Consider the following 15,473-nt stretch of genomic DNA (forward strand, 5'->3'; position numbering starts at 1 on the left):
CAGAGGTTGCAGTGAGCTGAGGTTGTATCATTGCACACCAGCCTGGGCTACAGAGCAAGACCCTGTCTCAAAAACAAACAAACAAACAAAAAAACAGTTAATGATGTAATATGAAGAGGTATTAGATTGATGTGTATTCAATAAATTTAAAATAGTTTGTCTTGTGCATCATAGGGAGAAAATGTCTACTTAATAAAAAGAGGATTATAAATAAGAATTTCCCAACAATGAAACACTTTGCCTTATGTGTTTGAACAAATGATAAACAGCTTATATAGCTAGCTGGGCAGAAGATATGCTACAATTATTGAATGGGTTGTTAGGCTTGATAGTTATATGTCCCCCCCAAATCCTGACATTCAATGGTATTCAGATATTGCAGATTAAATATTCTTCATTTTGTCCCTACTAGCTATACAGACGATGTGAAAGGAAGGCAATGGAAAAATCCAATGTCAGCTCAGTGTATGGTTTTATCTTGGTGGGTTTCTCTGATCATCCCAAGCTGGAGATGGTGCTCTTTACAGTAAATTTTATTCTGTATTCAGTGGCTGTGCTGGGAAATTCAACCATAATCCTTGTGTGTATATTAGACTCTCAACTTCATACCCCAATGTACTTCTTTCTGGCAAATCTTTCCTTTCTAGATCTCTGCTTCAGTACTAGTTGCATCCCACAAATGCCGGTAAACCTCTGGGGCCCTGACAAGACTATTAGCTGTGCTGGCTGTGTTGTCCAGCTTTTCTCTTTCCTTTCTGTCAGGGGAATTGAGTGCATCCTTCTGGCTGTCATGGCCTATGACAGCTATGCTGCAGTCTGCAAACCGTTGCGCTATCTGGTCATTATGCACCTCCAGCTGTGTCTAGGACTGATGGCTGCAGCCTGGGGGAGTGGACTGGTCAATGCCATTGTCATGTCACCACTAACAATGACCCTCTCCAGAAGTGGCCGCCGCCGAGTTAACCATTTCCTCTGTGAAATGCCAGCACTGATCAAGATGGCTTGTTTGGATGTTCGTGCAGTGGAAATGCTGGCTTTTGCTTTTGCCGTTCTCATTGTCCTACGGCCCCTCACTCTTATTCTTGTCTCCTACGGCTACATTGCTGCAGCTGTGCTAAGCATCAAGTCAGCTGCCAGGCAATGGAAGGCCTTCAATACCTGTAGCTCTCACCTCACAGTGGTCTCCCTGTTTTATGGGAGCATCATCTATATGCATATGCAGCCAGGAAACAGCTCTTCCCAAGACCAAGGCAAGTTTCTCACTCTCTTCTACAACCTGGTGACTCCTATGTTGAATCTGCTCATCTATACTTTAAGGAATAAGGAGGTGGAAGGAGCACTGAAGAAGGTTTTGGGGAGGCAATAATGAACCGGAGAAGTATGATAAGTTGTGAAGTCTTAGGCAAAATATCTTTTCCAAATACATTTATTTTGTGCTTAAAAGAAATCTAGCCAATGTATCAAACATTCTTGGATTTTTAAAGTATGAATAAATACACTGAAGTATATCCAAAATCAATATGAATCAACCATAGCTACACTTGATATGAATAAGTCTTAGCCTAATAATATTTAGTAAAAAGAATTAAGTCCCAGAAGAAATGTGAAATGACTCTCATATAGATATAAAATAAATGTGTTAAAGATTTTTATTCAACTCAATCAATAAGGGGCCCACACAGATGTAATAACTGGTTCAAAAAAAAGTCAAAGAAGCACAAATTTATAAGGAGTAAATCAATGTGGAAATGCATGTGCAAATAGAGGCCAAACTTGCTTCTTCCACTGTGGGAGAGGGAAGTAAATTCAATCTCTACCCAACAGGACTGAATTTGTATGTCATAGACAAGAATTATTTTACATTGCTATCAGTTAATAATTTACAAAATTGTAAAATATCTGCCACAGAATCAGAATCAGATTGTTCAAAGGGATGTCCTCTAGAATCTGGACAATGCGTAATTTTTCATTGAAGCATAAATTTTTCCCTGTAAGTTAAATCCTGTATCTTATTCATGTTACAACACTAAGTATATAGTCTCAAGCCTCTTAATTAACCTGGGTCACACAGAGAATAAGTGGGATTTGAAAATGGTGTATATGATGCCTGAACCTTTGCTGTTAACCACTGAATAATATTGTCTTTGTTATAGAGTGTTGGTGCATAGATCACTCAATAATCAGCCCCAGGCTGTTTGTTTCATCAGTTTGTACAATCCTTCAAGCATGAGGGATATGCTAATAGACTCTCTGAGAGAATTCTCACCACTTATTAATATCAGCCATTTCCACATTGCCCCATGCAAACTCCCCATCCAAATCTTTTCCATGTTTTGGTGGTCAGCTCAACGCAACATACTTATAAAATTGTCTGAGAATCTTTGATTTAAAAATGTTCTAGCAGTCCTTTTAACATATGGCATTTTTATACACTGAAATGACAGGTTTTCTACTCCATATTATACTTATGTATTTCTCATGTCTCCTACTAGATTGTAAGTTCCTTGATGGTAGGGCTATTTATTTTCTTAATCTCTCTTAGCATCATTCCAGGTATTAAGTTGATATCAAAGTGCCTTGCAGATAGTAAGTGATCAATAGTAGCTTGGGATGATTATTAATTTTAACTGATTAATTATTTCTTCCATAAATTATTTCTTCTTTTTTAATTGATGCCACTATCTAATTCTGTCTCTGTTCTTCAAAATTACAAATAAATCTATAACAATATAATGTCTCAGTTTAAAGCTATTGTCAAAAGTTTTATACTTTTCTTTCTTAATTCAATGTAAACTCTACAATAAGAGAAAAAAAATAGTCATTAAGGAATTTCTTACCATGGGTATCAAAAGTCATCCCCATATTTTTGGAATAAAAACTTTTTTTCTTAAATATGCATTATAAACTCAAGAGAAATTATGATGAATTCTGCCACAGTCTAAGAATTAGTGTTTAAGAATTAGTTTGAGAATTAGTTAAGAATTAGTTTGATCACACATGTTTGAATTAACTAAGAGTTAACACCATCTGGACAGATCATTTCAGTGATATGAAAGTTAGTTTTGGCCACATGTTGATTATACCTCTAACTCTGATTATACCTCTAAGTCAATTTTATAAAGATAAAATCTTGATAGTATTTGTTCTTGGTTTTAAAGAGTGTCTGCCTCAATATGCCCCAATGTATCCAAATAAATAGGTAATCACTCCCTTAATGCAATTAATTTGGTCAGTCTAAAAAGAATTAGGGCCAGAGGTAACTTTTTATGTGGGACTCAAAATCCTACCAGTGTTACACATTACAAATATTTATGATTTGCAGACATAACACATTCATTGGCAAGTAAGTGCAATAAATTTACAAGTTATTTTGCCAAAATATGTCAAGTAACATTTTATTCACTTGCACAAAAATAAATATATCATCTGTGCAATAGAAATATCTGATGACAACAACAGTGCAGCATTCTCAGTTCCAGAAGAAAGGTGAATTGGCTCTCATATAGATATAAAATTACTGCTAAAATCCCCGCTATGCTGCAGTCTGCAAAACCTTTGTGCTATATGGTCATTATGCACCCCCAGCTGTGTCTACAACAACAGCGCAGCGTTGGCATGCATGTGACAACAGTGCATCCAATCCTCTTTGGACTGGCATAAGAAGGATATTTCTCCTCTCATTAAAATGGTTTTCTCTCATGCAATTTCTTTATAGTCTCAAGTTCATTATTCCCTATTTGTTACCCATTTCCCATTGTTAAACATTAAAACCAGCAAAAATATTTTTTAAAAAAGCTTCTGTAAATATAAGTGGGAAAATATATGTTTGCAATTCATAGATGTGCTGGAAAGTTATGAAGGCCAGTGGGAGTGATTATATTTACATAATACCAAATTTTACACTGAAAATAGAAATTACTTTTAATGAAGGTACTGCAATGAGCAGGTAGAAAAGATGCTTTAAATGAACTTACTTTTGTCTCTGGTGCAGAGTTGCATATACCATTTTTTAAAGCTACAGAGATTTAAGTTAGGGGACATCTAGAATTTCTATTCTTGTGATAAATGTACAAACCCCCATAATACGTGTTATAGATTTGGTGATTTCCAAACAGCTTCTACTTCTCTGCTTTTTGTATTTGTTTCAGAAGACATCAATAGTAATTTAATATCTTAAAAAGCCATGTTCATTTTTCATATTTTGTGTTTTACAGAGTATTTGTCTTGAAATAACATATTGGGAGTATTCTTAAGACCGAGAATAAAAAAAATGTTTTGCTATTCGAGGCCTAAAATCCAACTAAAATAATTTGTAAAGGTGTAACAGAAGAAATATGAATATGGAATGAGTGCCATGTATCAGTTCTAAAATAAATTTTGTAGATTGTCGATCCTATAAGATCTCCCTTTTATTCATGGTATATATACTCCCTGTAAATGTGTTCAGAATTTTTCACAACAGAACTGTCTACTGCATCTCTACTGCATTGCCAAAGAAATTCTTCTGTTGGATCTCAGAAGTTCTTAGTATCTTTAGTAGTTTTTTTAAAAGGATAAACTAATTCAAACCTCTTTCTACTAGAGTATTTTATTGTAAGAGGAGATCATTTTTGTGGAAATAGTCACTAAAATGAATAAATCCAAAATGTGAGAATATCACTCATCATTATGAGACTTATTAAAAATAATAGTTATCAGCTTGAGAAGAGAGGACGGCTCACAAACCTCCACAAAGACATAGCTGTTCACATTCACTCTGTGTAAAAATAAATATCACAATTATAACTGATAAGAACATTTAAATAATATTTACTTTTTTTGAGACAGTCTCACTTTGTCACCCAGGCTGGAGTGCAGTAGCAAAATCCAGCTCACTGCAGCCTCAACTTACTGGGGCTCAAGTGATCCTCCCACCTCAGCCTCCCTGGTAGCTGGGACTACAGGTGTGCCCCACTATGCACAGCTAATTTTTCTATATTTAGTAGAGATGGGGTCTCACCATGTTGCTCAGGCTGGTCTCAAACTCCTGGGCTCAAGCAATCTGCCTGCCTCAGCCTCCCAAAGTGTTGAGATTACAGGAGTGAGCCATGGCGCCCAGGAAATATTTACTTTTTAAGTATAAAAAGTAGCTTCTTTCTTCTGGTTTCTTGTTAAAAGTGCCAATATATTCTTCTTCATGATTATGAAGAAAAATAAAAAATTCTGTTTCACCTTGTATAGTAACTGTTTCTAAAATTCCAGAATTGATTGGTTCTGAAAAACAAAAATCTATGTTGACTATAATTTGTAATGCCCTCAGCTAGTGTCTCTGCTATATATACCTCTATGTTATAAGACTATGGGAACATTCTTCAAAAATATTATCTAAAGAGCCCATGTAAAGATTATCATGGAATAATACAATGAGGAAATTTAATTATTCTGTGACATCAAACATATGCTTGCCTAAGAAACCTAAAAAAAGTTAAATTATTTTTGAAATTTTCAGTCAGATATTTCTATTGCACAGATGATATATTTATTTTTGTGCAAGTGAATAAAATGTTACTTGACATATTTTGGCAAAATAACTTGTAAATTTATTGCACTTACTTGCCAATGAATGTGTTATGTCTGCAAATCATAAATATTTGTAATGTGTAACACTGGTAGGATTTTGAGTCCCACATAAAAAGTTACCTCTGGCCCTAATTCTTTTTAGACTGACCAAATTAATTGCATTAAGGGAGTGATTACCTATTTATTTGGATACATTGGGGCATATTGAGGCAGACACTCTTTAAAACCAAGAACAAATACTATCAAGATTTTATCTTTATAAAATTGACTTAGAGGTATAATCAGAGTTAGAGGTATAATCAACATGTTGTGGCCAAAACTAACTTTCATATCACTGAAAATGATCTGTCCAGATGGTGTTAACTCTTAGTTAATTCAAACATGTGTGATCAAACTAATTCTTAAACACTCCAGCTCAATACTTCATTTGTAGGTTATAATCTTTCCATAGGGTAGATGCAGGTTTTCATGAAATTATTAATATTTTTCGAGACAGGATTTCGCTCCTGTAGCCCAGGCTGGAGTGCAATGGCATGATTTCAGCTCACTGTAACCTCCGCCTCCCGGGCTCAAGTGATTCTCCCACTGCAGCCTTCTTAGTAGCTGGGACTACAGGTGCATGCCACTATGCCCAACTAATTTTTGTATTTTTTGGTAGAGATGGGGTTTCACCGTGTTGCCCAGGCTGGTCTCGAACTTCTGAGCTTGGACGATCCGCCAGCCTCAGCCTCTCAAAGTGCTGGGATTACCGGCGTGAACCACCGCGCCCGGCCTACTGGTTTTCATGAAATTATAAAATGACCCAGAAATTTAAAAAAATCTTTTCTCCCATGGATAGACTTTTGTCATTAATTTTTTACAGTGGATATAATTATTGTTTACATTTAGATTTAGCCCTAGGTTTTAGAAAACATCCTCCTTTTGCCTTTCTGGTCTTCAACAATATGTATTTTATTTCAAAAAAGAGTGGAAGAAGAAAGAGCAGAGATATTTTAGTTACTGAACATTAGAGTTGGATCCCAGCTCTGCCATATTTAAATTTACATCTTTCCCCAAGCTACCTAATTTCTCTCATTCCTGAGTTATTTAGCTGCAAAATCTGAATTATTATGTAAATTTCATGGGATTATTTTTATAGTAATTAATACTATACTGCCATCAATGTAAAAATTTTCTTTAACTGTAAAAAGACACGACAATCTGTGTAGGTGTCTGAAAGCAAATGTGGTTGAGAACAGGTAGCTATTGAGGCAGGCTCCCCTGAGGTGGGAATTGGGAATGGCAGGAGGGATGACTGCAGACCCACTGTCACCCTGGTTGTACTACTGCTCAGCCTCACCTATCAGAATGTATCATTAGACTAAGGAAACAATCAGCTTCCTCCAACTGAACAGGAATAACTCCCAGATGTTTACTCTTCCTCCTTAAGTCATTGCAACTTTAAACAAATGGTTAAATTGCCCTAAATGGTTCCAGAAATATTCACCCGCATTGTTAAGTTGCTTCAACTTTCAATCTATACTTAAGTCTATAAACTTCATTAGTATTATTAGGAATGACAATTTAATTTTCCTGTTTTAAATCTCAACATAAAACTTCTGTGAGCCTAGCTATGATAAATTCTGGGTGATAGCAAACATTCTGACATGATCATATTACAATATGATAATTTCAGAAAAACTGGTTCTCTGTTAGTAGAAGGAATACAATCAAACAAAATTAGTCATTAGTAATACTTGAACCATAAAAACCTCTTGAATTATTTGGGGAATAATAAGTATTTCCTTTGTTTGAAGAACTGCATATTTTGGGCTTCTGAAAACTCATACTACACTTTTATTAGTATGATATCAGCTCTTTGAGAGGGATGGAAACAGCAGATCTATGAGTCCTGTAAGAGAGACACAATAAGCCCTACCTTAATTTTCCCTCAGGTTCAACAGAGAATAGAGTAACCAGCATTAAAGGTGATGCCACTAATAATCCACTCACATGCAGGATCACTGGAGATGAGCCTTGGGGCCAGAGGCACTTGTTTGTTTGGCTCAGGGAGGTGACTTCCAGGAATTTGGATCCTAGGTGACATCTTCAAGCAAATAACACAAATATGACATGACCGTTTGGTTACCTCCTGGGTTGTGGAGTCTTAATAAGACTCCCTGCTACTCAGTTCCCTCAATTAGTCATTGTGACGACTGCAGAAATACCTTTCTTATTGAAGATAGCATAGCACCAGTACCTTTGTTGCCTCCCTTGGGTTACCTTCATCATAGTTCATTGTGTTCTTGATTGTCAGGTTCTTGATTGTTCTCCTTTTTTGACTAAATAATTCTGTTATATCTCTTCCCAAGACCACATTAAATATCTTCAGGAGTATGGCATATATATATTGCTGTAGTTTATGGTTCCAGACAGTCCCTTTTTCCCAGCAGCAGAGGGAGTTGGGAGGGTGAGAGAATGATCCACGGACTGCTGGTTTTTCCTTCTTAAACTGAAAAGTGATCCTACTGCTTTAGTAACTGTATGAATCTGAATTGATAAGGGTAGATAATTATAGGCCATACTTCAAATCCTACGTGCAGACATTGCCATACTATTTAATTTAGTGGCAAGAAAATGATAGAAAAACTTTCCAAACTTTAATCACCTATCCTGTACTCAAACTTTGACTACTTCTTTCTCAAAATTCTATTTCTTTTATTAAGTGCATAGAATTTCATTAAGCACAATCTTTTGATATGATACAAATGTATCATTGATTGATGTATAACATTCTTGATATTTTAATACTAATAAATAAATGTGGTATATTTAAGAGGAATCCCATACAATGGTCAACATGAATGAACTTCACTTATACACACTAATATGAATGAATCTAGTAGCAATATTAAGAAAAAAAGTAATTCTCAGAAGATACAAGTAATATACTAGCCTGTTTATAAGTTAAAAACAAATAGAACTAAACCATGTACTTTTAGGATTACCAATATGTGTCATGAAACTAAATACAAGGGAATGATAAACATAAAATTTAGGGTAGTCATTTTTTCCAGTGAAAGAGAACAGGGATATGGAAAGGTAAGAACCCTACATGCAGATATAAGTTACTACCAACATTCAGAATCTCTTGTCAGATGGTGGGTTCACGTGTGTTCATGACATATTTTTAAAATAACATTATTTGTATTAGTCTAAGGCTTTACACCTTTACATAGAAGAGAGACACAAGCAGCAACTTTTTGGGAAGCTGGAAACCAGGTTAGTGGATCCAATTAAGCTGAAAATAACCCAGCTGGAGAGTGGGGAAAGTGGAAGAACACAAGCAAGCTGATTTATTTTGTATAACCTTTGATAGTGGTTGGATTGTGAGGCTTTAGCGATTTCTGAATGTGAGGGTGCAAGTAAGTCTCAGGAGAGATTATTTTGAAAATCTGTGTAAGACACAAATAAACACCCATTTCTCCCCTCACTCCACCAGCCAAGTGATCATTCTCCCCACATTTTGGCAAAAATGTAGTCTTCTCCACTGTGAGGTTGAACAAAAAGGAAATCAGACTCTGAAATCCCAAGCTAAGCCCAGTTGAGTAATCCACTGAAAATGAGGGAATGGATGAGTCTAGATATTGAATTGTGAGACTCCCCTAATCCATGTTCTCCCACTGGTTTGAGACCACTATCAGACTTCTTTATGAATCCCACCAGAGTCTTTGAAAGGTTCTTCTTTGAGTAAATTGTCCATACCCTGCCCACCAAAAGGCCTACTGACACTGATGGTTACGGATCTCTGAAGAGAATGGCAAGCCAGAGCCATCTCCAGCAAAACCCAACAAGTTGCAAGTCCTGTCCACACAGCACTTGTCCCATTATCCCATCATCATATTAGTACTCCATTCTCAAAAAAATAATGGTCAGTCACAGATGAAGGAAAACCTCTGGCATGAAGGCACTGATTACCTATCTATTTAGATATGCTATCCAAATTCCTGACCAAACTGGAGCAGAAACCCTTTAATACTGTAAACAAACAATATCTTTATAAAATTTTCTGACTTAGAGGTCTAATCAACACATTAAGCTCAAAGCTAACTTTAAAATCATTGCAAATGATCAGTCCAGATGGTGCTAATTTTATATTTGATTAAAATACCTGATAGTCAAGTTGTCTAATCCTGAAACACTCCAGCTGAAGTTCTCATTTATGTACTATGATCTTTTCATGGGGTGTATTTTTCTCAGTAATGAAATGTTGGTTTGATATTCAATGAAAGATGTGAAAAATTTATACATTGAAAACTAACAAATATGTATAAGAAAATTAAAGACAATTTAAATAAATGTAGAGATATAACGTATTTTTACTAGAAATTCTGCATTTAAGATATACATTTTTCCCAAAAATGACCTATTGATAGCATCCCAGTCTAAATCCAAGCAAGATTTTTTTATAGAAATTAACAAAATGATTTCAATATTTACATGAAAATGCAACAGATTAAAGAGCCAAAATTTTTCAGAAGAAAATGTTAATGGAACAGAATAAAACAAAATAAGTTAATGGAACAGAATAAACTCCATCAATAGATTTAAACATAAATACTCACTCCATTTCTTTAAAATGTTACTAAAGCATTTTAATGGAAAAAGAAAAATTTTGAATAAATGGAGCTGGTGTAACTGAATATCCATGTAGGGGAAGAAAATCCTACCTCACACTATTCACAAAAAATAAATTGAGATGAGTCATAAAACTAAATGTGAAAGATAAATCTACGAAGTTTTGTTTTTATTATTCATTACTGCATAACAAATCACCTCGAATTCTAGAGGTGAAAAAATTGCAACTATTTATTATGTTATGATTGCATGAGTTAGGAATTTGGACATGACACAATAAAGATGTCTCATTTCTGCTCCATGATATCTGGGGCCTCAGCTAAGGTAGCTTGAAAGGCTAAAAATGGCTGTTACAGCTTATCTGGGGCCAAATGTCTGGGGCTTCGTTTCTTCTCCACATAGCATCTTTTGGGAGTAAAACATCCAAGATTATCTTTCACTTACATCTGATGCTTGATCTGAGATGCTTAGAACAGCTGGGTGCTTACTGGGACAACTCTTTCTCCACCATGGTGGTCTCAGGGGAGTTAGACTTCTAACATGATGTCTGGTTTCCTCTAGCATGAGTGTTCCTTCCAAGAAACCATGGCAGAATCTTGAAGGCTTCCTATGACCAAGCCTCCATAATTCCAGCATGTAACTTTCACTATATTCTGTCAATCAAGTGAGTCACTCTAAGGCCAGCCAGACCATATTCAAGGGGAAAGAAAGAATACATTCTTTCTATTATTGGGAGGATTATGTGTGCAATGACACAATCTACCACAAGCTTGGAAAAGAGAATATAGACAAAGATTTCTTAAACAGGACACAAAAGATACTAACAATATATGGGGGAAAATGGTAAGTTAGAATGCATCAAAATTTAAAACTTTCTGTAATCAAAGACACTGCTGAGAACATCAAAGGGCAAGCCACTGAGTACTAGAGAAAATACTTATCATACATACATCTAATTTTTAAGTGACTCATATTTAGAACCTGTGAAGAACTCCAGCATAAATAAAAAAGAAAAATAGCAAAAATTTTTTAAATGGGCCAAAAATTAGAAGAACTTTTGCAAAAAGAAATCCAAGTGGCTGATAAACATATGAAAAGGTACTCAATTCAGTACTTTTTAAAAAAAATACAAATTCTAAGTACAATAAGATCTCAGTAAACAAAATGGCTAAAAATACAAAGGCTGACAATACCAAGTGGTGGTGAAAATATGGAATAACTTGAACTCTCATACATTGCAGATGGGAGTATTAAAATGGTACAACCATTTTGGAAAGCTGATCAGCAGTTCTTATAAAGTTAATCATACACTGTATCAGTTATCTATTGCCACCTTAACTAACCAGATCAAAGTTTAGTAGCATAAAACTATATATATATATATGTGTGTGTATTTTTTTTTAAGATAGGGTCTCGCCATGTTGCCCAGGCTGGTTTCAAACTCCTGAGCTCAAGCAATCCACCTGCCTTGGTCTCCCAAAGTGCTGGGATTACAGGTGTGAGCCACTGTACCCAGCCTAATAATTCTTTCTTTATGATTCTCTGGGTCAGTAACTCGGTTTGAGTTTAGCCAAGTGGTTCTTCCCCTAGTCTTGCACAGAATCACTCATGTCACCACAGTAATACAGCTCAACTGGGACCAGGTTTTCTAAAATAGCTTCACTCAAATATCTGGTAAGTGTTATTGATTGAGCTGCATGTCTTCAGCAAGCTAGCCCAGGCTTCTTTACATGGCATCAGTGTTTCTAACGGGCAAGCCCCAATGTACAAGCACTTCTTAAATCTCTGCTTAGGTCATGTTTGCTAATGTCACATTGGCCAAAGATATCGATGTGGCCAATATGTGAAGGAACTATAATTCAACCTGGATTTAGGAAGGAGACCATTACTTAACAATATATCACAAATATCTACCTATAACCCAACAATTCATTTCCTAGGCATCTACCCAAAAGGAATGAGAATGAATGTGTATGTTCACAAAAAAACTTGCACTGTGTCTACTGTTGACTGTCAGATCCCCAAAAGATCACCATATAAACCTGTTGATCAAAGCTGAATTTATTGGACCTACTGCAGAAAGGGAAAATATTGTCTTAACACTGTTAATGGGGTCTCAAAATGGTAAAACTGGGGAAGAGTATTTATAAGGTTTGAGAAAAAGATAAGTGATAATAAAGTAAATTTGGCAAGACAGGGAACTTGTTAGTGTTGGGCAGTGTTTATAAGTTGATAGCTTTGGACTGGTGGGCACAGCAAAGCAAAAGTCTTGAAGAAAATCTTGACAAGTGACCTATTGGTATTTCTTGGAGCAAGCAGCTGAGTTACTATTGCTGGTCTCCATACTATTTAAAGGAGGGATTGGGAATTGTGTCTGGTCCATTTAGTTCAGGGACAGGAAACTACATTGGCTTTGGTTCTCACCACACAAACAGTCTGATATTCAGCCTATATTAGATAGTGATTTCTTTTCTGTGTCTGTTTTAACAGTGTCTCTTTAAATGTCATCTTTGTTTCTGAGTGTGAGAAATAATCAGTTTAGTAACTGGGAATTTTTTAAAACCCTACATTTCATATTTTGAATTCAGATTATACCTAATCACAACTCCTTTACACTTAAGTTTCAGAAATGGCAACATAATCATGCTCATGTATAACTAATAGAATTGGTCCTCAGCATACTCTTTAAAAGTATTGATCATATTAATCCTTTATAAACAGAAATAGCTGAAAATAGTGTTATTAATAACTTTTTACCCAATTGAATAAATTTTTGGGTATTTGAAAAGCTCAAGTAATTTTCATTCTTCTCATTGCCCCTAATTTTTCACTCATACCCACTCATAAATATTATCTTCCAAAGTTAAGTTGTTGGAACTTAAGTTTCCAAGGTTAAGTTGTTATTAACTCACTTTAAAAAGCCCAAATGATTTCATGATTTTCATTGTAATTATATAATTCAACAAATATTTATTAGACACCACTTAAAATATATTGGAAAGCAATTAACATATCTTCTGCTTCCTTAGAATTACTGGACTAGTGTGGGAGAAGACAATAAACAAAATTCATAGATAAAAGCACAATTTCAATTTGACATGACACCAACAATAGTGATACTTGTGAACATGTATGAATGCCAACAACTGTTTTAAGTTCTTTATATATTATTTAATATTTATAAAAATACATGATTTAGGTCTAGTTATCATTATTTTTACAGATAAGAAAACTGTTAAAAATCTATAATCATACAACTAAGTGGCAGAGTTGGGTTTTAATCCAAGCCATCTGAATCCAGCACTGACTTTCTGTGACTTCTCTTCCTAAGTCCATAATTGCTCAGTATAAGAACTGTAGCCACAAAATATAAGGTGTCACAGTAAGATGTAGATGTGGGCTAAGTGAGAACTTCACTATTAAGAGAATTAAGTGGTGACCTAAAGGATAAAGTGTCATTATACAGGTAAAGGAGTGGAGAGAGAATGGCTTACAGTTTTAGGGAATAACAGATTTCAAGGACAGGAGGTGGGAAAAGGGTTTAAACGCCAAAGAATTTAGACAAGGACAGCATGTGGTGCAATGGGGAGACATGAGAGACTGGAGTAGATAGGAACCAAATCACACAGGACCATGAAGGACATGTTAAATATAACAAAAGCCATTGAAATATTATATGCATAGAGATAAAGTCTTAATCTGTTCAGGTTGCTATGACAAAATACCATAGACTGGGTGGCTTGTAAACAACAGAAATTTACTTTTCACAGTTCTGGAAGCCTGAGGTGTAAGATCAGGGTGCCACCATTGTTGGGTTCTGGCGTGAGCCCTCTTCTGAGTTGCAAACTTCTGACTTCTTATGTCCTCACATGGTATGGGGGAAAGAAATTTCCCTCAGTTCACTTTTACAGGGGTATTAATCAAACTAATGAGGGCTCCACCTTGATGACCAAATCACTTCCCAAAAGTCCCATCTCCTAATACCAACACTTGGGGATTAGGATTTCAACATACGAATTTTAGGGCATACAAATATTCAATTCAGTCTATAGCAGATAACATGATAATAATGCATTTGTAAATGACACTGTAATTATAGTGTGAAGAATGGACGGTAAGGGAAAAAGAATTGATATATGGATAGAAGACTATCATAGGAAACAGAGAGATGACAGTGGTTTATATTTGTATGGTAGCAAAGAAATATAGAAGTAGAGGGATTGAACCTATTTTATAATTAGAATTGACTAAATTTGGTGATAGATTAAATGTTGAGAGTGAAGGAGAAAGAAGTGTTAAGAAATTCATCCTTCCTACATCTTTATTTCAAAATCAGATGCTGGTCGGGTGCAGTGGCTCACACCTGTAATCCTAGCACTTTGGGAGGCCAAGGCGGGTGGATCACCTGAGGTCAGGAGTTCAAGACCAGCCTGGCCAACATGATGAAACCCCAATCTCTACTAAAAGTACAAAAATTAGCCAGGCATGATGGTGGATGCCTGTCATCCCAGCTATTCAGGAGGCTGAGGCAGGAGAATCATTTGAACCCAAGAGGTGGAGGTTGCAATGAGCCAAGTTCATACCATTGCACTCCAGCCTGGGTCACAAGAGAAAAACAACTCCAGTCTCAGGAAAAAAAAAAAAAAATCAGATGCTGACAGATTGGTGGGGACCTAATAGGACCACAAGTTATGTGAACTCACCATTCAATTCCTTGTCTCTCTGTAGTTATGTGCCACTATATGAATTCTGCAATTATTTTATAATTATATGCCATCCTTTGTAATATTTGTTAATCATGAACCTATATCTCCTCCTTAATCTTACTTTAATACTTGAGTGATAATTCATTCATTTTTGTCATCATATATACTCTCATCCTAAAATTCCCAAGGTATGAAAAAAAAAAACCTTCTGGATAATTCCCTCCATGTGTTGCTAGCTATGCTGAAAACAGTTTTTCTAGATGCTACAATTGAAGAAATGTCTGTATTTGTGTTAATACAATGTAAATGTCCTAATATGCCTTATCAGTAGTTTTACCTGCTATGGCTACATTGAGGTGCACTAAGAATGAATACTAGTAATTAAATTAGAAGCAAGCTGAGAAATCAGTATCATCATCATCATCATAGGTGTCATTTCATTATAGATTCAATCTTCTATGGAATCATTGTGTAAATGCTCTTGAAGATGGTAACAATTCCTCCCAAGACCAAGAAATGATTCTTTATCTTGTTTTACACTATACTAACTCCAAGTCTCAAACTTCTAGTTTATCTGTTAAGAATAAAGAT

The 15,473-nt window shown here is 35.5% G+C and overlaps 1 protein-coding gene across 1 annotated transcript; it reads left to right on the forward strand.

Annotated features, from left to right (window-relative positions):
• The first annotated feature begins 439 nt into the window (after positions 1-439).
• Positions 440-1,366, forward strand: LOC100991586 (putative olfactory receptor 2W6). Its single transcript, XM_008955113.4, has one exon. The coding sequence runs from the start codon at positions 440-442 to the stop codon at positions 1,364-1,366; it is 927 nt and encodes a 308-aa protein (XP_008953361.4).
• Positions 1,367-15,473: the final 14,107 nt, after the last annotated feature.

This window comes from Pan paniscus, chromosome 5, assembly GCF_029289425.2.
Source record: "Pan paniscus chromosome 5, NHGRI_mPanPan1-v2.0_pri, whole genome shotgun sequence".
Classification (NCBI taxonomy): domain Eukaryota; kingdom Metazoa; phylum Chordata; class Mammalia; order Primates; family Hominidae; genus Pan; species Pan paniscus.